At 39.3% G+C, this 27,653-nt stretch overlaps 1 protein-coding gene across 4 annotated transcripts in view; it reads left to right on the forward strand.

Moving 5' to 3' along the window:
- Positions 1–27,653, forward strand: part of LOC120568632 (zinc finger protein GLIS1) — a 44,764-nt gene extending 17,111 nt beyond the window's left edge. For 2 of the 4 annotated variants that reach the window (XM_039816261.1, XM_039816263.1), the window contains exons 2-9: positions 4,519–5,666; positions 11,219–11,380; positions 16,574–16,687; positions 18,694–18,811; positions 20,424–20,574; positions 24,845–24,975; positions 25,083–25,181; positions 26,246–27,653. In XM_039816261.1, coding sequence (XP_039672195.1) covers positions 4,764–5,666; positions 11,219–11,380; positions 16,574–16,687; positions 18,694–18,811; positions 20,424–20,574; positions 24,845–24,975; positions 25,083–25,181; positions 26,246–26,388 — 1,821 coding nt within the window. In that variant the 5' untranslated portion in view covers positions 4,519–4,763 and the 3' untranslated portion in view covers positions 26,389–27,653. The remainder of the gene's footprint in view (positions 1–4,518; positions 5,667–11,218; positions 11,381–16,573; positions 16,688–18,693; positions 18,812–20,423; positions 20,575–24,844; positions 24,976–25,082; positions 25,182–26,245) is intronic. The other 2 variants (XM_039816264.1, XM_039816262.1) reach the window with 2 other exon arrangements.

The raw sequence follows: 27,653 nt of genomic DNA on the forward strand, positions 1-27,653 counted from the left end.
TCCCACAATTTTTGCAAGTTCCTGCAATTTCATCGCATAAAATTGCATAAATATCCCGCATATTCCATCGCATTTTTTAAGAAAACGTGCCGCATAATCAAGGAATTTTGCCCGCAACAATCACAAAAAAAAAGCGTTTTTCTGGAAGGACTGACAGTAGAAACATTTAGTGTTTCTATAAGTTTCAAATGTGTGAATATGTGTAAGAATGTAAAGCAGGCGGCTGTGCTAACTCAATTTCCTTTGGATAAATAAAGATTAATGACCAGAAAGAAGATAGTAAATTGAGATTTATTAGCACACTTATAGACCACAAAATCGGTTTCACAGGATTAACCTGTTTTGATAATGGAGACCCTGAGGCACAAATCGTTTAGAGAAGCGTAAACTCTCACCCTCCAGACAACTTTTTCTGTTACAGGGAACTTACTCTCATGTCGTTACTAAAAACACAAGCAACAGTTGTGAAACTAGTTACGTAATTCACGTTTTCTTTAATGGTCAGCCAGCCACATTTATGAGAGTTTGTTCTCTTGCAAACATATTGTCCTAACCTAATACATACTGCACCTGTGAGTATTTCGACCCACAAAATTTGTCCCCATGTATTTCTTTAAATCCAGGAACTAAGATTTACAACACTTGTTTTCCCTCTCAAACACATTAAATCTAATATGATTTAGATAGAAATGTAATAAAAAGCAACATCAGGATTGAAAATCAGTACCTAGGAACACATGATGCTAATTCCATATGTCTTAGTGGTTATGTTATTAGAAGTGATGAGAAGTTTCATAATAAATAAAATTACAGTTACTCCCTGCTCAAAAGAAATGACAAAACCATCTTTACATGCACGAATGCATGTATATAAAGCCATATCTGATTACATACTATAAGTAAAGGTGGTGTGTATACCATCACCTACCTGGCAGAATAGATTACCAAATCTTTGCAAAGATTCTTTAATGTTTATTTGTATAGGAACAGGCATATGACTTGGGCCAACATACAACAGCATTTATAGCCTAAGCTAATTTGCAATGCCCTTCCCTAGATATAAAAATGCACAAAACTCATTTTTTTTTGTTGTTTAATTTCTAGGTGCAAAATCCAGAGGTACATCTGATAACTGTTCTCTGATATATTTGCCAGTATTGATGCAAGTTCAGCTCTCGGTGTTAATCATAGACAGTAATGGACACGGAATCTGTGATGTCACCCATTGGTTTGTGGACTGCCGTTTTAAAGCCAGGAGTTTGCATTTTGGCCGTCGCCATCTTGGTATTTTGGAGCTGGAAGTGACCATATTTGAACAAAAGGGGAGGATGACGCATCTAAGCCAGTGTTGTGTATGGTTTCATGGCGCTGAAACTAAACGCTAAAGTCGCCAATTTTCAACCCTTCTGAGGCGTGTCATCCAGCGGCGTTTTGAAAATCGTCAGACTTTCTCTTAAGTAACCAGCTAGCGCTAGCTAGTTAGCTTGGTTTGCAGAATGCGGTACAAGACACTTCTAGGTGACCAGTGTTCTAATTTATGTAATGTACGGCCACGTACCCAGTGCCATGGATACGCATTGTTAATCCTCTGTCCTGATTGACAGGTTGGCGTGTTGCCACGTCCTTCTTATGCTGTATTGACGAAGACTTGAAACTAGCGATTAAGGCCATAAACTAATAAGGAAATAAATCAAGTGAGAAATAGGGTAATTTCCCCAAAGACTTAAATATAGAAAGACTACTTTTTTGGAGACTGTGGAGTCGCCCCCTGCTGGTAATTAGATAGAATGCAGGTTTAGGGCACCGTATTGGCTTCACTTTTTAGGCACGGAAGTTGCCGCTTGGTGCCTGCCTATCCACTCCAACACCTTGTGTAATACCATCAAGGGTAATTTAGGAAAGATAGGATCAGGAAACTGGATTTTGTTGTGTTCACATCTCTCTCTTCAATAAGGATCTTTTTCCCGTGTTTAACTTGAACCAAAAAGCACAAAATAAGTTTATAATTCAAGAACCAAAGTGCTTATTGTTGAGACAAGTACACATTTGCTTGTCCTAAAATGCCACAGCTGTGTTTAGCTAACCTCAGCAAGTGAGTCTTTAAAAGACACCACATGAGATGAGCCTGCTATTTTATAAGGTTTGCTGGCTCAGTTGAGGCTTTGTGGGACATTTTTCTTAGTTTTACTGTCTAACTCTTCTTTCTGGATCAGGACCAGAGTGGTTTGTGAACAGACACTGCTAAAATAAAATCCCCTTTATGCTATATTTGCTGCTGTATTTCACTTGGATTCAGACGGATTTATGGCAGAGTGGATGTTTACACAAGTCTTGGTTTGTTGCTGAAATGCACCAGTTAAAGATCATTATCATTAATCAAATGATTGATTGTTGTGAATTTAATGTTTTGTTTGCATCTGAAATCCCACTGTATGGCCCCAAAACTCTAATATTGGTTTTAGTTCTCAGATCAACAGGTACTATGTTGCAATTTTGCAAAGTTTCAAACATACCAAACCACTTATGCTACACTAGAATCAATAATACTGTTCAAGTTGTTGACACACGGACACATCGCAACCTCTCTAATTAAGATTCAACCACAGTTCCCATGACTGCTCTGTTACATGACTCTGGTGGGGGGGAACTCCAGCAATTTACGGGAAGAATCATAAAACTGTAAACCAGACTATACCAGGAAACCTTCGGCATGAACCTACACTTAGTGACTCCTTTGTCAGCTAATATAACTACAGAAGTGAACTTACTCATCATCTTAGCTGTGTCTGGTTTCTGGCTCATATAATATCCATCCCATTGAATCTTTCCGATGACTAATTACACGTGGCGGGGATCCTGTAAATTAGATCATCAATATCTGGCGGATGGCAGAAAACACTGGAAATAAGGTCTTTTCTAATAAACACTCAAGGACTATTGCACAGTAGAGCTACTGTATATGTGACAGGGGTGGGGGAACTTCTGTTTGACCCACTATTTTCCAGTCTCCCTGTCCTGCAGGACTAGCTAGCAGAGAGATGTGGTCCATTACTCGTCCTCTGTTAACAAGCATCTGGACCAGGTTCCAGGCAATCGGCTGCTACACAACGCCTGGCTGTTTGCTACAAGGGTGGCCTTAATGCCTGAAGGGATGAATCAGCCCCGACTGTTACAGCAGCTCAAAGGAAACCAAATATACACTCACTGTAGCGACAGACTCAGAGCTGTTTGATTGAAACCTGCTGACAAGAAGGTCGGACACGCTGTTTGTTTTGGTTTTACTTCATCTGGGACCTTCTCTGCTGGTGATCTTGGTCCATTTGTTGTTAATGATTGAACACAAAGTTGCCGATGGCTGGAAATGAGGGACTAACTTTCAGAGTGTGACACATTTTTTGGTGTTATGTTTCAACCCTTCGAATGGCATGGCAAGTTGTCACAGCAGATGAGTCATAGCTTTGCAACATTGCAATGAGCAAATCCTGAGTGAGTTTAGCTAATATTAGTTCACAACAGTGGTGGAATGTGTTATGTGCATTTACTCAAGTACTGTACATTAGCCTTTTGTGGCTAGTATTATATCTAAAATGTACTTAAAGTATCAAAAGCAAAAATGTAGAGGAGTAAAAAGTACATTTCCCTCTGAATTGCAGTGCAGTAGTAGCATAAAATGGTAGAGTGCAAGTACCTCAAATTTTTACTTATACTTGATAAATTTACTTAGTAACATTCCACCACTGTCCAGAAGGAGCTGTGTGAAGTCTGATAAAGTGATTTCACTTAAGTCAGCTATGATAAGCTTATATAAAAAACATATTTGGGAACGCTTTTGCTTGTGACCTCTTACAAAGAAGTAGTGTCTAGTTGGGACATCATGTACCATTTCAGATGTCTAGTTTTTAGCACTTTTACCAAAGAGACATTTCCCCTACAAACTTCTCAGACAGGTTCATTTAAATAACTGTTCAATTCTCTCAAAATATATACAGAAAAGAGAAAAATCCAAAAATGAATACAGATTTATCTTGTTACCCTCGGGAGGGACCCAACCCCTTGATTAAAGTATCTTACTGTATGTCAAGAAGTTAAAACTTACACATTAGCTAATTAACTAATACATTATCAGCAATCTAATATGACATATCAGCCACAGGAGACATTCTTTTTACTTTTGATACTTTAAGAACATCTTGCTGATAATACCTCTGTCTTTTTACATAAATAGGATTTTGAATCCAGAACTTTTAGTATTTTTTACATTTTTATATTGGTACATTTACTTAAGTAAAGATGGGTATTTCTTCCCCCGCTGGTTCTTAATGCTAGCCTGGATGCCAGCCGAACGTAGCCCCGCCCACAACATTTGAGGTCGGGAAGTTCGTATTCTGACTAGAATCTGAGTATGACGATGTCAGGCTATCTTAATGCTGTTATGTGATATGTTTCAGAAAGTGTTTTGTATTTGTGTTGTTTGTCTTTCAAGATGACTCATGTGGGTTTGGTTTCTTTCTCCAACAGCGCAGCATGAGAGATGACTGACCACGCAGCAGCTTGGAACAAATGACAGAAGATTACACATGCTGGGGTTGAAATGAGAAGATGCCAGCAGCTGAAAATGAACCTAATTTGATTACATTTGAGAATTGAAAGATGCTGGAGATTGGTTTCCCTCCAATGGATTCCTAAAGTTGCTCCAAGAGAATCGGCCTCAACGATTTTACTGAAAGGATCTCTTGGTGGAAGTCAGCGAGCGGGGGGCCAGGATGTGGCCCCCTGACCTCGGGCCTCCAGACGTCCAGCTGACTCTTCCTGGTTTTGGAAGTGTGTTTGAGGATGCGGAGGACCTTCAGGCGCCACCGTCTTCTGGTGGCTTCTGTAAGACCTCGATACATTCAGGTGGTCAGGGTGTGTGCTGTCTTCCAAGGTCTTCCCTGTCCCTGTCCTCGCTGGGCCGGGACCTCACCTCCCTGCTCAGCTGTAAGACCGCTGGATCCCACATAGAAAAGCCTATGGAGGACTTTGCCACCACAGCGCACACAGATCCTAAAAACAACACCCAAAGGTATAGCTGTTACCCCCAGCCCTCCCTCCCTTTATCCTATGTGCTCACTAGCTGTGCCACTTCGCCCCCTTTTGGCTCGCCACCCTCCTCTCTTTCCTCTTCCTCCTCTTCATCAGCTTCATTTTTTACCTCTTCCTTGCCTCTTTCTGATGCACCTGGTGGCAACAAGACTCCTAATCTACAACGAAAGATACAGGAGGAGTATCGCTCAATAAAACAAGAGCCTGCAGATGATTTCTCGCCATGTAAGAGGGAACCGTTTCAAGTTAACAACCAGCAAGGGGAGCTGTTTTATGTGGGCCAGCCCCTCCAAGGTCAGGACAGCACCTCACTTCATTTCCCAAGGCTTAATGGACCCATAGGCCACAACCCCACAGTGGACCAACAGGACCAGCCATGCCACTGGATCGACTGTAGTGCCACTTACAGCAGTCAGGAGGAGCTGGTGAGGCACATCGAGAAGGTGCACATCGACCAACGTAAAGGGGAAGAGTTTTCCTGTTTCTGGACCGGCTGTGTGCGACGCCACAAACCCTTCAACGCTCGCTACAAGCTGCTCATCCACATGAGGGTCCACTCTGGAGAAAAACCCAATAAATGCATGGTGAGTTTGTTTCTGCCCTGTGGAGTATACCTGGCCACTAGGGGTGTTATAGAGCAATGTGTTTGGAGTAATCAAACTGCTAGTCTATATCCACGACCTTCCACCTCCGGGATTGCTCCGTTGTCGACAAAACTTTTGCCGTATGTCCTTCTTTTTGGCCGGATGTCTGTTACCTTACTCTTTCTATGTGTTGGAATTTTAAACTCCGGTCAATTTATGAGGACTGTGGTTAACTGTGGTTAACTGCTCCTCAGATATCAGCAGAGTAAATCCAGACAGCTAGCTAGACCATCTGTCGAATCTGAGTTTTCTTTTGCTTGACTAAAACAACTTTGAACGTACACGTTACACCAAAACAAGTTCATTCCCGAGGCTATTTTGCAGCGCCACCAGGTCCCCGTGCGGCTTCAGAATGCTGTGTGGTCTAGCCAGACCCTCCTCTGCAGCGCTGTTGAGGAAGGTCTGGCAATGCGAGACTATCAAACTGCCAACCTCTGCAAACGCAGCTTCACCAACACTGCTGAAATCTTTTTTTTTCGTCAATCAAAACTTTAAATGGGCCGTTTAGAGGTTAACAGGTCTTGAAAGGCATTAACATGTTTACATACGTCTCGACTTCACTCTGCAGCCGATGATCAAGAGTCTGTTAGACAGAGAGATGATCCAACGGTTTCCTCTCCTTATGACAGGTTTTCCCTTACTCATGCATGCCAGATGAAGAAACATGGCAGCGTTGAATGAATGGAAGATGTGTCTGTAGAACTGAGCATCCAAAATCCTGCTGATCGCCCTGTAATTATTGTGACAAATGCAATTAATTTATAGTTATTAAGTAGTGAAATATTAAACTGACAAATCATTAATTCCTGTAAAAACTCTGTTCTCATAGAGAAACTTGTTCCTGCCTTTTGAAGTCTCTTGTATTCTGAAACATGAACACATAGAATTTTAATCCCTCAATCCTGGTTAATTTGGTGACTCTTGTGGTTACCCTGGTAACAGCAAGTGCGGTTTGAGACTACAAGTCCCAGAATTGTTGGGGCAACAAACACTTCTTTTTCCTACTTTGTCAGATATATAACAGAAGAGCAGCTCGTGTGAACAACAAACTAATATTGTCTTTATAAGGAAGTCATATGTCATGTCATCAGTCAATCGGATTTATTACAGAGCTGAAATGATCAATTAATTAATTAAATGAGTCGACTGACTAATTGTCATTTTTCAAGCTAAAAAAACAAATATTCTCTTAAATGTGAGGATTTGCTGCTTTTCTTTGTCATATGTGACAGTAAATTGACAAAGCAGATTGAAGATATAATGTGGGCTCTGAGAAATTGTGAACGCCACACTTCCACAGTTTTCCACACAACATCAGGACAGTAGTAAGTTGGTTACCTTGCTGAGGAGTTGCTGTAACTCTTCATCTAATGGGTCAATGTGGCTGCTCTTTTTTCTTTCATTACTTCGTACTACTTTAAAACTGATCAAAAATCCCCCCAAAATAACTTGTTTTGTAAAGACATTTTGCAGTTTGCACTAACTGCAGTGACAACACTACATTGCATTTCCTGTGAACTGTGTGTTCCCTCTTTGAGCATTTCTTGCCTTTTCATGTGTCTGAGCAACTTGTCTTGTAGAGTAAAAAGTGCAGGCTGTTTATAAAGACGATGGATAATAAACTCAAAAATGACAGAATACAACAAAAGAAGCACATGCATTTTGAAAAATTCAAGACGCGCATTAAAGATAAAGACAAAACCAGACCTGGTCAGGTCCAAAAAGAGACAGACTGTGATGTTTCTGCATTGACCATCACAACAGTAGCGTTTGAGCTCCAGCAGAGCATCACTTCTGTCATGAGTCATTTTCTGAAACACAACTTTTGCTGCTTGAACACGTCTGTCCCATGATGACCTTCAGTTTGGCGCCAAATCCCCGTCCCCGAGAGTGAGTAACTCTCTCCGTTATTCCCAAGCGACTCTTTCGCTGTCATCAACCTGAGACTCCGATTAATAATTCATTCAGAAATCTTTACTCAGGGACACGCTCCCTACTTAAGTGAATTAGTTCATTAAAATGACCTAATATGCTGCCATCTTGTAAATACATTACTGTGGAGAGTCGCCTGCAAAGAGATTAATAAAATTAAATCAACACCAAAAAACCCACACATGAATAATGTAATTTTATTTTCATTCAGCACTCATGCCAAAACATGTAAATTAAGTCATACCTAGTGCAGCAATGGAAAAATGAATCCCTCACATGAATGTAGTCAGTGTGTGTTAATGAATTCAGCCTCATTTACCAGCTTGTTATGTCAAGTCTCGGATCAGACAGGTGTTACTCAGGCTGTAAACACAAGTTCCCAAAGCATTTTTAAATCTACCATGGTAGAGTCATCCTGTATATCCTGTATTTTTATATATATATATATATATATATATATACTCTGTGCCATAGACCTCCACTGTTGTCAGAATATCCATGAGCCATGGTGCTGCACTGGCTGATAGGTTTTCTTTATTACAATGAACTAAAGTTTCTTATGAGTCAGTCCCCACATACATCACCAAGACTGTCCTCCCAAGAAAAATGACAGCATCAGTTGTCTCAGTAAGTGCTCCGAAATGACGATGAATGTTTAAATGTTCAAGTCCTCCAGCAGCCATAGTTATTATGGCAGGCGCAAATGAGGAAGTCAGGTGACATTGTTATAGAGCGAAACAGGTTGAGGTGGTTGGATGGGCCAACAAAATGTTGGCCTTTTTGTTTCTCGTTTTCAACAGACTGTCCATGTTGAGTTTCTTAGAGCATGTCCACGATCGTCCCCTAACCTTAGCCAAGTGTTTACTATTGTCTCCATGAAGAAGAAGCTCTCATAACCTTAACAAAGCACTAATTTTAACCCAAACCATGGTTTTTCCCTAAACCTAACCAAACCATAACCATGGTGTTGTCACATCATAAAGTGATTTATTTTTTACCAGTGATTTGTAAGGGTTTTGGAAGACGCAGACAAATGATGTCGTCCTGCCGAACATCTATGTATCATTCTAAAGGGCGGTTACAAACAACGTATTTTGATGTTTAATTTGGCCGACCTTCTGCCGAAAATACCTACAATACTCACTGAAGCAGTAAATGAGTTTTAATCTGCAGCTGAAGATGGTCCCCAAAAAATGCAGTATCCATCCTGTCTGAGTAAAAAAAACTAGTGCCCAGCTGTTTTAGGAAATCACTGGGCCTTTTATTTAAAAAAAATAAAAATAAGACATCTTCGTAGAACCCAATGGGCTTGGAGCTCAGAGCCACAGACAGTAAGTCAGAAAGTTTTGACAGATGGACTAACACATTGTTGTCTTTGTCTTTTTATGGGATTTGTTGTTTACTATCTCAGCCTTTAATCCTGTGTACACACAGTAATAAATCAAAAAATGAAAATGGGAAGCATGACAAATGACAGTACAGATTTTAAGAATTAAACTAAATGTAAAGGCAAGATAAACCTAAACCTCTTTAAATGTCTGACTCTGGCAGAGTAAAGATTAATGTACAGTTTCCTTGAGTTTCTTAGAATTTGTTTATATTAACAATAAAGGAAAGTTTTTCTTTTAGTAATAGAGACACTATACTGTACGTGCACATGCTGTTATGACATTGTCACTAAAGTACATAAACTGTTTCAATTTAGGCCAATATATTCATATATATATATATATATATATATATATATATATATATATATATATATATATATATATATATATATATATATATATATATATATATATATATGTATATATGGGGCTGGGGTTACATTAGTTTTATTTATTTATTTTTTGTAAAACCTTTTAACTACAGTAGCCATAGGGTAAACTGACAAGCAAGATTAAGGAGCTTGAAGTCTTTCCTCCTTTCAAACAACTTAAACTTATGTGTTTAGGTTTGTCTGCTCTGCTCATAAAGCTGCAACATTTTCAGCATGTTGCTGTATGTCCTCCGTTTCCTCAGTTATCTCTGTGCTTATACTGAAGATGTGTATTCTTATGTGTTTGAGCGTTTTAATATTTCAGTCAGTGGTCTTTATTTTTATGGGTTTCATTTCTTTCTTTCTTTCTTTCTTTCTCTTTCTTTTTTTGTCAAGGCAATTTCAAGCTTTGGGTTAATTAATCACCATGATGTAGTGTTTTTATAAACACACTTATTAAACTAAACGAGGTGACTGACATTTACTGTCTCATTAGCAAGACCTAATAAAACCCCTGGAATGAATTTTGGGTAGAGAAACTGTTTTTTTCCCCTCTGGATTAGTTTAAAAAGTATGAAAGGTTTTATTCTTGTAATTTAGTTTCACAATCAGACCTGGATCTCATTTGAAGACTCGTTAGCAAAACGGTATAAATCCTTTTCAGAAACAAAGCTGTACCTGAATTAAATTGTTTTAATGTCTCTAAAGTATATAGGGCATTCATCTTATTTAAATGTCATGTTATTCTTTGTCGTAATATTCATTTCGAACATGTTAAGAGGCTAAAAGCACGTTTAAAACTTGCCCTGTTTCAGCCTCCTGGGTGCTAACACTAGCAGGAGGATAACACAGTGTAGGCAACACCGACTGTTTTTGGTTTTTCTCGCTACTGACAGCACTCCAAATTTACAAACAATGTGTTGAAATTGACCGGAATTCTCCTTTAAGTCTGAGAGTTGAGATTGAATGTGACACAGTAAAGTTATAAAGCTTTAGTTTACTGCCTGCAGTGTGAAGCCTGCTAATATTTGCTTCTTGTCTGGCTCGAGCCCAAAAGAAACGTTTTTAGCGGAACCTACCACGGTCTTTTATGGGTGGGTGCGTGCGTGCCTGCATGTGTGTGTCTGTGGTTTTGTTCCAATTTCTATTTGGGAGAAGGCCATTACCTGAAGTTTATATTAATAACCTAAAATGTATGAATTTAAATTGTGATATATTACCTCTTTACTAGTTATTTCTGTTGGATCAGACTTCAACATCATTCTGTTCTATTATGTTTTATGAGTTAGTTACAAGCTAACATACTTTTATAGGTGCAGAAGAGATTTGTTTTTGATTTGTATAAGAAGACAAAAGATCTGATGTTTTAATTCCTCTTGGTTTCCAGAAGTGAGATAAAATTAATTTAAATGACTTCAAAATCCAATAAAATTCAAACTGCCTTGCATTTTGCAATGTTATATTTTGTCCCTGGTTGAATTGTTCTGCAGTCTATCATTAAATACTAAATATGCATTAAAGATAGTTGTCAATACAGAGTAAAATGTGCCAAAAGTTGGGTGAGCGTTCCTATGGAAGCCCAATATTCATATCGTGTTGACCTATAAAAGCCCTGCTAACCGGTGGCGGTGGGGTTATAAATGTACTGGGCCTCATGATACCACTTCATAGCACTGACCTAACTTACCTTTAAGCTGCCTCCTACTCAAGAAAACCTTTTAATATTAGATGTCACTCTCTTCAAATGATGGCTGTGTCAGGTTGTAGTAAGCCCGTTTGTTTATATTTTCCTTGTCAGTTTGAGGGCTGCTCCAAGGCGTTTTCACGTCTAGAGAACCTGAAGATCCACCTGAGGAGCCACACAGGAGAGAAACCGTACATCTGCCAGCATCCCGGCTGCCTCAAGGCCTTCAGCAACTCCAGTGACCGGGCCAAACACCAGCGCACACATCTGGACACGGTAAGTAACACACAGCCACACACACTACACGTCTTTAAGACAGCACTTTACATTTTAAAAGCATCTTTTTTTACCATGCACATTTATGTATAATATGAAGCCAGTGAACAACTATCAGTTATAGTATTGCACAAAGCATCCTTAGTCAGCAGGAGCACACAGTAAAACATACAGAGAGCTTAGTTAAGACTACTGTGATAAATGTATCACTTAATTGACATCTTTGATGCACAACGAAAAGAAATTCAATAAACCATGAAACACTGCGAATGAGTCAATATCAAGTCGTTTCACCATGCATAGTTTTTTTTCCTCTTTGTGGTGTGTTGAAAAAGAGTTTAAAAAGCTCAGTTAAACAGCAACATTTCATGTTACCGTATTTCATGTTACAGTAACCAAAAACTGTTTCATTAGAAATCAAGCAGGATTCTAGCAGAATTTTAATTTTTAAAAAACAAAAAAACATAGCTTTTGACGACAACTATGAAGCTATGATTCATGCCAACTGCATGGATGAGTGAATATCAAAATCAAAGAGCTTTACATTCCACAGTGGAGCATTTAAGGAATGAAATTGAGAGTCTCAGCTCAACATTTTCTGCTTTAGAAAACAGACAGCAGAATTCCCCATCTAATAACCTTAAATTATGAAACTGACAAGAAAATGTATCAGGGGTTGGTCATAAATGAAGGCTTCTGCGGTAAAAGAAGTTGTGAAATCCACCACTGATGCAACCTGAGAGAAAACAGAAAATGCTCTTCTTCCTTGAAATCCAAACTTTTAAACTAAATTTTTAGGTACTTGTAGTTCCATTTCATGGTGTTTTATACTTCTATGTCACTGCATTTCAAAGACAAATATTGAAACTTTTACTCCACTACATTTATCTTACAGCAGTAGTAATGAGTCACTTTGAAGATTTTGTGTCAGCGGTCGAGTTGCATTGTGGGCAATGTAGGCACCAGGTGTTGACAAATGGAATGTGGAATAAAAAGGATGATGTCTCTGGTTCTGTTGCATCAATTTGGTTACTTGGGTGCAGTGCTAAATCGGTGTATTGCTCTTTTAAGTAAAGGATCTGAATCCTTTCCATCACTTTTTGCATGAAGTCACTGGGAACATTTACATAAAACTCATGAATGACAATAAGCCGTCACTTTAACATGTAGATGAAGCAACGTACGTATCCCATGTCAGAAATGAGCTGTAGAGTATAAAACCTGACTCCTGTAGGCTTTACACAGATTTATTTGTGATCTATATCATTTGTTGGTAAAAAAGGGTTTCACTTTAATTTAAAGTGCCACTGCTCCCCTCTTTCCTCCTCTTTGTGCATACAGTACAGAACATTCTTTCGGATTGTGAAACTACATACCTGCTGTGGATTTATTCTAAAAACCACAGTTATTTTTACTCCTGCTGACAAGCGATGAGGACTTACCAATAATCCAGCAAATCAGATCTCTTATTACACGGTTGAGATGGAGCTGTGCGTTGCACTCCAGTGTTGTTACAACAAGAGGAGAAAGTTATATTTCTCCTTTTTGTGGTTTCACGCTGGCTAATAGCGGCTTTGCAGTTGCGTCACAAATCAAGGATCAGACCTATCTGGCGCCATCCCGGAGCCCCAGATGTGTCCCAGAACTGTCTCAATGTAAATACTTGCTGAATATAGTATAACAACCAGCCAAGAAAAGACTGGTGTCAATACAAGTTATTTAAGTTTGACTAAATATCTTGTATTGTGTTACTAATGTTATAAAAAACAATCATGCTATGAAAGATTTGTTTCCAAAATGAGGTCAGTCTCATGCAGACTGCTCTCAACTCAAATTTGCAGCTTACATAACCTGACAATCTTGCTTGCTTTTTTAATTTTTAATCAGTATATTTGTCACCTTTAAAAACTGTATTGATTTTCGGTATAACATGAAAAGTATAGCGTTATAACATGAAAAGTATCACGTTATAAGAATAAATTATCACTTTTGACGTGAAACTTTTCACGTTATAATGTGATAGATATAACTTGATAAGTTTGTATGTTGAAATAACGTGAAAATATCTTGTTATTACGTGAAAAACATCTCGTGATTACAATAAACTTTCAAAGCCCATGTTGCAGGTTAACCACCAGTGTTGATTAATGGGTACATAAAGCACTCAAAATAACGTATGTATATCATTGTTAAAAATGTCTCCAAATCGTGTTAAAGGCCAGTTTTTGTCGTTTTTGGTATTAGTGGTTTTTTTAATGCAATTTGGTGGGGAGACGTCCCTCAGCCTAGTACTAGAACATTGGTGACTGACAGGGATGAGGAAGAAGGGTTTTTACTGTCAGTGAATAGCACAGAGTGAAAGTAAATGTTTTCTTTATATCTAGTGACAGTGATCATGTCGTTAGTTCAGATAAGTACTGGTTAACTTATCTAGATCTAGAAAATAGAAGGCATCATGGGTGGGTTTTTGTTATGTTACAAACAAAGCTAACTGGCTATAGTTAGCCTGTACGTATGCTAGCGGAATTAGCTAACGTTGCGTAGCCAGCCAACAGCTTCGGCAGTAGTTTCGGCAAGCTAACCACGACAGCTAACACATTCATGTGTCTCCATTTCAAACATCACTGAAGATTTAGCAGCAGAGGTTGATTGTGGGCGACAATACTGTCGTGGTTAGCTCGCCGAAACTACTGCCGATTGCAAAGTTTCACTTTCCCTCCAATATTATTATACACATAATAAAGACACATGGATTCGGGCGAGACCAAAAGCCATATTTTGCAAGACCGGTCGCACAGACCGTGACCATAGACAGTGAACCGAGACGGGGCTTTTGTCTGTCATCTCCCCAACGTGACGTAATGCAATGCATTGTGGGGGAAAGGAGAATCATTGCAAACCGCTGTAAAATTTTATATATGTCAATGTGTAAAATAGTACAACTTTTTCGTATTTTATTGCGTTTTGTGATATCCATTGTATTTGATGTTGTTGGGTAACAGTTTAAATGTTTATTACCAACAAGCAAATTGCGCAAATTCATTAGAAAATAAACCCTGCAAGATGGGCTTTAAGGTAATACAGATTTTTTTTTCAGCACTACGCTTCCGTAGTGAATTAATAAGTGACCAATCGAAACAACAAATGAAACATTTACTTTAGTTTTTTTCTGTTTGACTTTGACTCCTTTATCACTTAAAGCATTTCAGTCATAACATCTTGAATTGCAACATTACACAGGAAAGCTTTGTTTAATCTGTCCTGTCGACTTATGTTTTTCAGTAGGCTATTTGTATCATTTTGACACACGCAATTGCACACTGACGGGTATATTCATCAATTTATGTCCTAATTTTTAAGCAGCTGACATAACAACCACTATGCATGCAATCACTAAGCATACAAGGACAGTTAGAGTTTAACACTTCATTATCCTTTTCACCACCCAGGGAATATTGTTTAGAAACAGTTTCATAACAGCAGGATATTGCCAGCATGTAATGTCAGGCTCTAAGGAGGAGCACTTGCTCTGATGCCAGATCTGTGTTAGAGTAATTGCACATCTGAAATGTATTTCTGTCTTTAGATAAATAAAAACAAACACTTTGGGATTAAAAAAAACAACTAAAAAAACAAACGGACAATAAAAAAACATTTAAAAAAAGTGCACTATCACTACTATATTAGTACCAACATGCCATTCTGATCATAAATTAGTCCTGACCCTTTGTTTCTTGAACACATATTCCTCACAGACTCAACATTGGGTTAGTTGGTTCTCGGTACCACTACATACAGTAGGTCATTATTTTTTCCTTGCGATGTTCAGAGTCTGGTACGTAAACCTACAAGATTCAACTAAATAAAGTACACATGTAGTGTGGCCGGTTAAGCTCAGTTGGTAGAGCGGGCGCACATGCACTTCAAGCAGAAGATCCAGAGTTCGAATCTGACCTGTGATGGTTTTCCTGCATGTCTTCCCCCCTCTCTCTCCCCTTTCATATCTCAGCTTTCCTATCCGATAAAGGCTTAAATGCCCCCCCCCCCCCAAAAAAAAGAAATAATAATAATGTACATGTGTTTTCATGAAAACTTAATTCAATCCACCTGGTGAAACACTCCGTAATGACAAAGGGGAAAAAAACCTGTAATGAATTAGATTCATGGAAATGAGTTCATTTACTCACTTAAACGTACAACTCTGATGAGATTGTGAAATACAGGCAACACGGTCTCCAAGAGCAGAAACTTCAAAGCATCTTCCGTGATATTTATTATAGTGTCTTTTATTTTGAAATGACCTTTGAACCTTTGCCCTGAAGGGTTTACTCCATAGAAAATTACCTGCTAAAATAAATGGTCTTTTTTATTTATATACTGATTGCGGGTAGATGATAATCTAAAGGTTACCTTATAAAAAAGTTAATGTATGGCTGAACAGGAGGACGTCTATCTGCGCTGTTCCTCTTAACTCTTCTCTCTCTTCCTCTCCTTAAGCCTGCAGACGAAAGGTAAATATACTCCATTTTCAGTTGAGGAGTGCGTTATGTAAAATGTTGACATAATCTCCGTGTCCTTCCTCTCTCTGTTTGTACAGATGTCATGTTAAATTACCTCACCTATAACACACAGGACTACTGTAAACAGCATCACACCTGTAAACCATCCGGATGTGACTCAACTAAACTTGTACTATTATTAGTAAACACAATTAGATTTTGTGTTTGACATCATATCCATAAACCATTCCATGTGTTGAATGTTGTAACCTGATTTACAAAGTCCCGAATTTGTGTGAGTCTTGATAGAAAGTATATTTAAGTAATAGAGGGTTCGGTCTGTACCAATATGTCCAGTGGTAGAAAGTAAGTAAAGTACTTTTACTCAAGTACTGTACTGAAGTACAATATTTAGGTAAGTTAAGTTAACTACTTAACTTCCATTTTATGCTACTTTATACTTTTTACTCCACTTTATTTATTTGACGCATTGTTGTTGTGGTGGCATGTTTTTCAAGTATCCACAGAAAGTGTCATGTTTTGGATATGTTATATGTCTGATTATATTTCTGAAACATGAAAACACACTTCAGAGTACTCCACAGTATTGCCTTCTCCATTCCCTCATAGTTTTCTCTCCTTGTTTTTTTTCCCTCACTTCTCTTTTCCTCTTCTTGTCATGGTTCGTTCACAGAAGCCGTACGCCTGTCAGATCCCAGGATGCACCAAACGTTACACCGATCCCAGCTCGCTACGAAAGCACGTCAAAGCTCATTCAGCCAAAGGCCTTCAGGAGAGGGAGGTCAAGGTAACAAACGCAGTTATGTTCTTAGATGTTGGACATTTAGTTGAGGGCAGAATACTGATCACTAACATCTTTAACAAAACCTCCCTGTGTTTCTAAAACTAGTTTAGATCAGATGTGGCAAGGGTATTAATAAGAGTCTAGCAAAAGGGGTTTATATAATCTGTTTTCCTTTTTATTATTACTTTTAGTGGTATTTGTTATGCTGTCATTGGACAGGGACAGTGGAGAATGATGTATAACAAAGGTACACCGCTGGACTCAAACCACTGGCATTGCGGTTACATGGTCAGGATCCTTAACCACTATGACACCACGAAGCCCCCATAAACTATTTCTTCATTACTTGACGTCATGTCATCTTGCTCCTTGACCTCAGATTGACAATGACATTCTATTAAGTTTCATTGAAATTTTATATTGTACGGAAATTAGATCCATTTCCATCCAGTGGTTCACCCTAAATTAGTGAGCTGATGTTTACTAATCTTGGTTTCAGTGCAGTTTTAGGATGATGCTAATATTGTTTCAGAAGTTTTTCTGCCATGACAAGTATAATTCGACATAAAAACCACAATTCATGACTCTGTATGAAAGTGGTCCAATTTAAAGATATATATACACAGTATATTCAAAAGATGGGTATAAAATATGGTCAACTTTAGTGTTATTTCCCCAAACGGATATTATAGGTGCAGAAGCAGCGTTACTCACTGAGAGAGGAGAATTTTATTCAATAATTAGATAAATGTAATATAAGATAGAACTTTATTTAGTAAGAAAGAGTGCAAATATCAAACGGAACAAAAGTATAAACAACGTTAACAGTAAGGATCATAAGGGGCTCATATCTCAGGTTGATTGGATGAGGATGACAGCACACACAGAGTGGGAAAATATTATACTCAGACCTGCTAATTATCGAAGGGCAGTATGAAAGAATAGAATTAAGTTTAATTAAAAGAAGTGAAATGGTTCTTGCCTTTCGAAGAACCTCTTTAACAAAGAGGAATTTCTCAAGGGTCAGAGGTTCTAGGTAGGACTTTGTGGTTCCAGGTAGCACCCGGTCTCTGCATGTTTCTGAGAGAAAGACATGGAGAGTAACAGGAGGAGAGAGCAAGCATGTTTATGACTCAGTAGGATGAAATACAACAAAACAAAGTATTACACACACTCCCTGGAAGTCAGAATAGGGATCCTATTGTTCAATGTTATCTGGGTTTGTTTTCTATGGACCTGAGTGACACTGGGGCTTTGTGTGTATTCCCATGCCTTGTTTGGTTTAAAAAGAAACACGTGTGCTTGTAAGTTGTGACACGGCTAACACGCCTTGCACTGCAGTAAACCCTGTGGGGCTAAAGAGGACTTTGATATGTTAAACATGCACTTCATAAGCTGCTCACGGTTATACATTTCTTTCAGCTGATGCGTCACAGCTATTGAAGTTTGTATCTTCATAAACACTGGTTTGGGTGCATGTTTTCCGCTGATTATTCATACCTCTCTTGTGGTTCCTGGGTGTCCTTCGCGAGCCATAAGTTGTTTTGGAAAGTCCTGGGGGATCCTCTGTTAACTCTGGATAATAAAGTAAATTGTCTTGCCTTAACTTTGTTAGAACATCTTGGAATAAGATTGCCTAACAAGATTTCTGGATTTTGTACCTCAAGAAGCTGGATCACAAGACAAAACTAGAACCAGGCATCTGGTTCAATCATCATCTCTGTGAAAAATGAACAGTAGAAACTGCCTGCAGAAATCTTACTGTTTTCAATTGATCTACTGTATATAATCAAAAGAGAAGTGAATCATTTCAAAGCTTAGCTCCATGGGAGCTGTGTTGCTCAACAGCAAAACACAATTGGAAGATAAGTCAACTGCAGCATTAACATAATTACTCTCATCCCTACATGCAGGCAGGAATCAGCACATGCTCACCAACGTAAAAACATGATACTAAATGTACCACGATATACTTCTATATGAACATCTGTATTTGGTCTGTTTGACAGGTTCAGGTGCACACAATGCTGGAATCTGACATATTGAGCGATTGTCTGGCAAGGAAGCATCTCCACCAAGGAAACGGCTCACCTTTACCCAGCTTAGATGACTTCACAGGTAGAAACGGTAGAAAAATCAAATGGAAATCTGTGTTTAGTCTCCAACACCTATCTGGAAATTAGTAAAAACAAAGAAAAGGGTAATTGCCCAAACACCTGGGCTGTTAAGCTGTCTCTTTTATTTTCTCCCATGGCCTCATTTGCTCCTTTTCCTCTCCCATTCCTTCGATGATACCTCATCATGCCAGTGTTTACCTTGTCCAATTACCGGGCACTGACTGCGGGCAAGTTGGCCCTCTCCCCGCCCGTCCCTCAGCTTCTCCAAACCGGTTTTCCAGCCAAGCTCTTTTTCTTTCCCTTTCAATGGCTGAACCGGGATCAAGAAGCTGTCAGGTACACTGAGGCTCAGTTGGCAAAAGAGAGGGGAGAGTGTCCAGGGGAGCTGTCCATGTCTATTACTTCAGATTACTTGCAGTTTTACCCAGAAGACTTTGAGGGAAAAGCCTCAAACGGCACTCTACCAGCTATGTTTTTTCAGGGTGAAACAAGCATGTCAGTGTGTAATTTTAAAATGTCCCAAGAGGACTTTCTCCTTATCACAAATGGCCAAATGTTACTTTCCGACTATATATACCTTTGTATGTACATTACTGTATGTATGCTGGATTTATGGTGACATACTGTATGCTATCATCAGCTGCCCTTAAACTCAAAGCCAAGTGTTGAAAGCCCTGCTTGTATTTGTGTTACAGATTTAAATGATAAAAATGTTTTCAGTATTAAAAAAATAGGTTAGAAATGTGTCTCTGGAAAGTTTGTATCTTGATTATTTGCAGGGAGCGACAGCTGTAGTCAGCTTGGATTTGAACTGTTACAAAAGACTTGACTTTTACTGTGAGAAAAATATTAAAATATCCATAGAAACATGTCAAACTACTCTTACTGTACAGGATTATCTACATGTCCATGTGTGTGCACAGTTAGTTTCTTAGCCGTTAGCTTTGACGAAAGCTTCTGTGTTTGATTTAGTGCTGAAATGATTAGTTCATTAATGGATTAGTGATAAACAGAAAATCAATTGACATATTCCAGTCATTTGTAAAAATTCCTTTTATTAGTAACAAGCTCCAGGTTTTTAGATTTGTTAGTTAGTTTGTTTGTTTTGGACTGTTGGAAAGACAAAACTTGACATTTGGAAAAATTTGATCAACATACTTTATGTTATAGACTAAATAGATAAATTGAGAATGCAATAATCATTAGGTGTAGCCTTAGCTTGGAGGCAAGGATATTAATTAGAGTCCAGCAAAACGGGTTTATATAAACTGTTTTCCTTTTTATTATTACTTTTAGTGGTATTTTTTATGCTGTCATTGGACAGGGACAGTGGAGAATGAGGTACAAGAAAGGTACACCGCGAACAACATAGCAACAAACTAGCAGCTATGTATTTAGCCATATTAGTGTTAGTGTAAGTGATGGGGATATGGGGAGCATGAAGACAGACAGAATATGCTGCATTGGCAGTTTGGGAAGTTTCTATGTCCGTTCTGATAATCTTTTTTTCTAAACTATGTTGCTGTTGTAAACCTAAGCTAACTGTAGCTGCACAAAACTCCACAAAGAAGCAACCGATTTTCAGTGAAGTAATCCTTTATGAATCTATGTCTCTCTTTCAGGTGTGTACTCAAACAGCAGCTCTGTCTACAATAGGCCAAATTCTGAGTTTCTCCCTCCATCAGCAGACACCTGCTCCAGGTATCGAAGCTTGGAGGGAAACGCCAACTGCCCAATATCTTCAATTACAGGCAAAGGGAGCATTCGAGAGGGGTGAGTGGAAGATAAATGCAAGTAGATCAATGACGTTAAATATGCTGCAGCCCTAAAGTCAATTATTTGTTTATTAAATAAACAGTAAATACACAAGCTTCCTCAGCAGTGCTCCTTGAAACTTTGTACAACTTGTTAATAAAGGTTACATGCCTTGCTCATTGGCAGCTCAACAGTAGTTGTTTAATTTTCCCATTTTGAGTTCCTGTTTAATGCTCTTGTTTTATTTCTTCATAGAGTAAAGTTAAGAAAAATGATGCAGCTGTTAAACAATAAATGTCAAAAATATATGTTTTATGTTCTCTCTGTCATGCATTTTGAAATTAAATTGCTTTATTTCTTGGAAAACCGAGTATTTTACGACTACTGAACTAGTGATGTACCCAGAGGCAAACTTAAATGATCAGTTCATCCAAATCACTCATCCAATCTCCCTCTTACCCCTGGTGGTGTCTGGCAAGGATTTGAGTTATCTCCTGCAGGGACTTCTGCTGCCAGCCCAGTACAATGGAACTGAATGGGATTCCGTTTACATTTGGCAGTTTTCATCCGAAGCTATTTTCTATGAAAGATAAAAATAGTGAAAACTGACCAGATCTTCTGCTCCTCTGTGCATTTTCGGGCATTCACCCCAAAGTCTTTTATTGGTTTGACGGATCTGCTATGTACTAAAGCATTTTTTAATGGTTCAAGCCTTCTAAGCTGTTCCCGCCTGCGCTGTGCTAAACCTCGAATACATGGATGCCATCAAAACCCTGTTGTGATGTGACCTTTCTTTGCCTCTCTGGGACTCAGCACGTGCCCAAGAACAGGGAGAGTGATGTGAGCTTGTGCATTTTTAAATAAACCAGAGACGTTATCACCAGAGATGGAGTTATGGCTTTGTGGTTACACTGATTGGGTAGTTGGAGGCCGCAGAATGTATGTGTACTGTAAACTGAGACAAATGTTGTCTAGCCCAGTATAAAAGTAGATGTGAGACTAAAAAGATACAGCTGAAGGCAGCAGTTTCTGGACAATATGGCCTCAAATCATTGGACATTGAAGAATTGCCCATAAACTAACTTTTATTGGCACAACAGTAACAACAACGGCAGTCTATCTAATAAAAGAGAATTGATACGGGCCAAAATAACATTTTTTGGTGGTTAAATAAGTGATATAAAATCTTCAAATACAATGCACTTGGTTTCACATGAAATTGTCCAGTATTTCCACAAAGTGTTCAAGTGGGCTTTAGGTCTTGGCAGATGAGTTAAGATGGGTTGTTCTCTCTGAACACGAATGCAAACCTATAACGTTGAGCCTGAAGGTTTGTTATTGACCTTGGAAACAATAGTTTGACAAAAGATTCTTAGCAGAAGGTCCACTTACTGGAAAATGGGACTTTTATTTTTAAAGCTTTCACCTGATTATTAAAACTTTCAGCCACATCTCATGAAAAAAACTGTTTTATGTTAGTTATGTAATGTTACTATTAGTAGTATTAGTATGGTATATTGTTTTCTGAAAAAGTGCTCAAACAGGCCATGAAAATTATTGAAAGTGGGTGGATTAAGGTCTTTTGTAAATTCTGGTTAAAAATGTTGGCTGAGGATGTTTTTGAAAATGCTGTTTTTTTTTTTTTAAATGAATATAAAACGCATAACGATGATAAAAAAAACACATTCATTGAAAAAGACAGTTTTTAAAGGGTTTCCCATGGATTTATATGGAGACAATCATGTTAAGGTTTTTAACTAACCAGTGTCAATTTAAAGTCCTTTAAGTTAAAAAAAATTAAGTGCAAATACACATATTGTACCTACATTTGTCCAGTGTTTCCATGTGTTGTTTTCAAATGTGTAGGTCTTTAGCAGAGGTGTTGAGATGGGTTTTTCTTTTCTGAACACAAATCCGCCTTATTGCAGAATCTCTCAGTCTCCATCTCCTCAAAGTCTGCAGCCAGAGCTTCCATGAAGCTCTGCACAATCTGTCCATTGACGTCTCTTTATAGACACTGAGGATGTCATAGAATCCCACTGGTGCCCGCAGTACATGACGGCCTGCCAAAGCCAATACCAGACAAGCACTTGTTTTTCCCCCAAATGACTTAGCGAGACATTAAACACGTGAAAGTAAATTATCTGTGCTTCACAGCATCAGGCTCTGACCTCATAGCCAGGCGCGTGTTTACTCTGGCTGAGACGAGCCATTTCGACTTCTTTTAATTATTTAATACTTGAGGGATTCAGAGGCCTGCGCTAAGGCTTGTCCATCAGCGAATATTTGTGATGTGCAGTGTTTGTGTGTTTTGTGGTCGGGGAGAGCTGGATTGGCTTTTTGCAGCAGTGTCTCCATTAGAAACAGGCACACTAACCGGGATGGCTCTCACACAGAAACACTATTATACAATTTTAAGGAAAGAGAAGTAATGAAGTTTACTTTGCAGAAGCTCCGACTGACATCGGATCCAAATAGACGCTTTAACTGAAATGTTTTGACACGTCCACACATTTTTGTATTTACTGTATCTCTAACATGCAGTAAGTGTACTCTAGTTTCTCTAAGTACTTGATTGGTAGCGCTTAGATCACATTAAATCTCCTTCTGTGTTACATATATTTAACATGATCCTCTCTGTGATCCAGTAAATCTATGTCACAGCATCTTTCCTCTGCCAAAACTGAAAATGGATTAGTTTAGTGGGCACATGCTGGCACCTTTTGGTAAACCGACTCATTCCCTCTGATGCTGCTATTAGAAAAGCAGCCGTGGGTTGAATGCTGAATGCAGTATAATGTGCATATAAACATAAGAGCTTAAATTCTGCAAGCAGGATTCTTCTCATTCCAGATATAAGGAGGGCAGCTGGCTGCAGTTAGTTAGAAAGAAAAGAAAAATGATGAAGGGGTTTAGCCGGTAAAATACGATCAGAGAAACAGGCGCAGGCTCTCTGTTAAGCTCATGCATCTGAGAAGTTTTGGGTACACCGGCCACAAAACGACAGATCGACCCAGCAGGGCCGCGCACGGCACGGCTCAGACATCCCAGCTATGTTGTTGCAGAGTCGCAAGAATGTAAGCTGTGCAACAGCCGCGGTTGTTTATGGTTAAGGTCAGCTCTGATGGTTCTGGGGCCACCGAGAGGGAATCCAGAGAAGTGTTGAATTCTTGGGGCTCGTAGTCATCGCAGCTCATTCATTTTAACAGTCGTAGCCTACTATATCAAAGCCCACTTTGTTTACATAATCCTATACAAAGCCTGGTCTTTATTACCTTGGTAAGCCGCAGCCATCTGTAAGTTATATCAGTTTGGGTTTCAAAAAGTCCTTCTGATTAATTTTGGCTTTTATTGTGTTTCTCCACTGAATGCAAAGACTGTTAAATTAAATGTAATAGCATTTGACATGGGAAATTGGTAATAAAGAGACCTGGGGATGATAAATGATAGATATGTAAAGAAATCTCCAAACATTTCCTTTTTTTATTGCTGGTCAGATGCGAATATAGAAGGCGCTTTTGGCCAGCAGCCATCAGTATCTCTGACCAGACCTGGCTTGTTTATGAAGCCTACTAAAACCCTTCCAGCAGAATCCAAGGCCATTTGGCTCTCTGGGGACCAATACGCTACAGTACATCATCCAGGAGAGTTCCTCAGGCCACATGAAATGCTGAGAGCGAGCTCTTTGAAGGAGCTGTGTGTGTGTGTGTGTGTGTGGGGGGGTTAAATACCATATTGGGGGTTTTCAGCTGCATATCTCCTTGGGGAGATATTCGGCTGCCTTTTCTTTCTTCTTGTCGACTTGGCTCAACTGACTCATTCGTTTCCATGTTGAGTCAGTGTGTTTGTGCACAGTCAGCACATTCTTGCAGCGTAGCGATGGATACAACAGCCTCACACAAAGCCTGCCTACATTACCTGCCCCCCCCCACCTCAAGGTGGAAACGCTTCCTTGTATAAACTGCAGTGTTTGTACAAGAGGTTTAAGTATTTACGTGTTTGTGTCTGATAACACAGCTGCTGCCACGCTGCCAGATAATGGTTATCAGCATAAATTTGAACGTTAATGAAACCTAGTTTTTTTATAACTAAACCAACAGTAGATTGTTTTTAAAGTGAGTCCAAGGCTGCGATGGCGTTGGGGCTTGAACGTTTGAAGCAACAACATTTATGAATAAAACATACATTAATCAAGTTGAAATGTTCATGGTTGTGTATATAATTTTTCACACACATAAATGTTCATGTTGGGGAGTAATTGGGTTACCTGATGTTGTGTCGCCAACAGGAACAGACCCACATCGTTGTTCATGTCCGCTGACGTCAGCCCCGTGAGCTCCTCGTCAGACAGAGGGGACGTCCAGCTGCAGGGTTACCACAAAACCTACAACCACCAACAAGTATTCTCCCAGCAGCAAGGTACTGACAGACTCCACCGAGCAACATCAACATCAGCAGCCTCAACACATCAGAATGACGTATAGTTCTTGGTGCTGTTCTTGATGTTTCCTCTGTGCTTCTCCAAGGATGTCTGTACGGAGAAGGAAAGGTTGTTCAACCGGTCAGCGAAGAAGGTTTCGAACCTGCCAGTTACTTCACAACCTCCTGCACGTCACACTCTACAGGTAAGACTGCAGAGTAAAGGCGTCCATATGCCCCAATCAGAGTGCTTCTTGGATGGTTGGACAGCGTCTGAAACCTCTCCCCTCTCCTCCCACCACACCTTTCGTTGTGATTGGCCAGATGTGCGTTGGTGAGAAAGTAAGCTGGATTTAAACTTCTCTCTATAAGAGCGTTTCCATCCATCTGTATTTATGCATATTTTCAGGGTGCACATGAAAAACCCTGAGTGGAAACGCTGAAAATAAAAAAAATAAAAAATCTAAATATCGCAAAAAGCTTTTTATACCTGGCTGAGGTGGAAAAGTTGGTGTATGGATAAAAGCATAATGCGAGAGTGCAATGGTAACAGACTTGGAGAATAAATCATGACGTACATCAAGCAGGTGACTTGAACGCCCACGGAAGAGACAAAAATGGTGGCAGACTAAAACATCAGATCTTTGGAGTGATGAGGAAACTGTAACGTGACTCAAAATAATACATGAAACAAACATGAACACAATATTTCCATCATGTTATCTATATTTCATTCCCATCATTGACTGGCGGTCTTTTGCTTTCAGCATCTCATTGCACCCTCTTCTTCTGCATCTGGCTCCCTTTTTTTTTTAAATTCTTGACTCAACTATTGCTGTCACTTTGTGAACAACCGAGTGCAACACTATGAACGTCCTCCAGGAGAAACTGTCTGAATATGTGCTGCGTTATCCCCATATTTAAACGATTATCGAGTCTCCACCCTCTCTATAAGGACACATAGATAACACATTGTACAAACTTATTATTTTTTCCAGCTGGCCTGTAAAACTCATCTCATGGTACATTTGTTTTCTGAACTGAACTTCTGTATAGGTCTGGTCTGGGGGATTCCTCTCTTATCTGTTTACTTTCCTTTAGGAGGATTTGGCATTAATGACAACACAATGTAAGGTAGCTAACTGGCAATGAGCTCTTTTTAAAATGATATAAAAGGTTGATTCTTAAAATAATCACAGGCCCACTCTCCTTCACATGAAAAGAAAGGAGCTGCTGTGAAAAAGTACATTTTCGGTTTTCCTCCCCTCAGGGTTCGACTTGTTGCAGGACCTGCAGGGCCAGGCCGGGGCCGGCTACTCCATGTCTCCCTGCTCAGACGACAGCTTCCTTTTCCAGGCGGGAGGCGTCGACCGCTGCCTCAACCAGATCTACTCCATCTACCTGGACTCATGATGGGCCGCCCAGAACCAAACAAAACTGAATCAGTAATCACTTTGTTTTCCTGAGGACAAAATGCAGCTTGTACAATGTGTGGCGGCAGACAATCACAACAACAATATACTGTTTATTCAAGGCTGAAGTTGAATTGTTCTTCTTGACAGAAAATATGTCAGTGGGAGTTTTAATGGTACAAACAAGATGTAGAATTGACTAGAGGCAGAGCTGCGGGCAAAGAGGAAATCTGTTCGGATTATAAATGTGAATAGCGAGGGAGTTTTTTTTTTATTCAGAGATGGACACAGCATTTGTGAGCTGGATAGAATGAGCTATGAGCTTTTATTTGCTGGTTTGATCTGTTGGAAAGCCATGTAGCCAGCTCTCTGGCTCTAGTGAGGTTAAATTCTGCCTCCAGGAAATGTCAAAACAACAAGAGAAGTTGGTAAACCATGCAAAGAGGCTAAAACTGGGCTGACGTGGAATGGTATCATGGCCAGAAAGATGATAAGTGTATTTCCCCAAACAGGGGCGTAGCACAAAATTCTGGGCCCTGTAGAAAGGCATTTTCTATGGGCCCCTCCCCGCATCCACAGCTAATCATTCTAGCATCTTTTTGGGCCCTCCTCACATGAGGGCCCTGGGTACTTAGTCCCCTTTTTCCCCCCCAGTCCGACGCCCCTGTCCCCAAAAATCAAACTATTGAAGGTTGTAGCATGTAACCAAAGTGTCACTGAGAAACCTCCAACTGCTTGTTAATTTACATTTTGCTGCAAAGAAGGGAACTGCAGGAGAACCTGTAGCAATGCTGCCACCCAGTGTCTGAATGACTGTATATAAATGTACTTTACCGTCTGTGGTACAGATCAGTGTGGATGACTCCTGGGACTTAAAACTGACACACAAAAACATCAAAAAATGCACTAAAATGTATCGTCTATGATTTGTCTGTCATAGACTGAGTGGTGCCAACAAATCGGTTCAATGTATGTAATCTAACAACGAACAAGACAATATCGTAATCTCCTTTTTTTATATTGTCTCTTCTGTTCCTTCTGTTTGTTGTATCGGTGTTATATTCAGTGAGAGGGAGGTGTGCATTGTTTACAATAAGTTCTCTGCACTCTACTACGCTGTCTCATCACAGAGAAAATGACCAACCAAATGTTTACACTGATTTTGTAGCAATTCAGAGATTTTCTTATTCGTGTTATTGAACAGTGTATATAGACTGTATAAAAATGCACCTGTCTTTTATATCTAAATAAATAAATTGGTTTGTA

The sequence above is a fragment of the Perca fluviatilis genome, chromosome 11, assembly GCF_010015445.1.
Source record: "Perca fluviatilis chromosome 11, GENO_Pfluv_1.0, whole genome shotgun sequence".
NCBI classification, from domain to species: domain Eukaryota; kingdom Metazoa; phylum Chordata; class Actinopteri; order Perciformes; family Percidae; genus Perca; species Perca fluviatilis.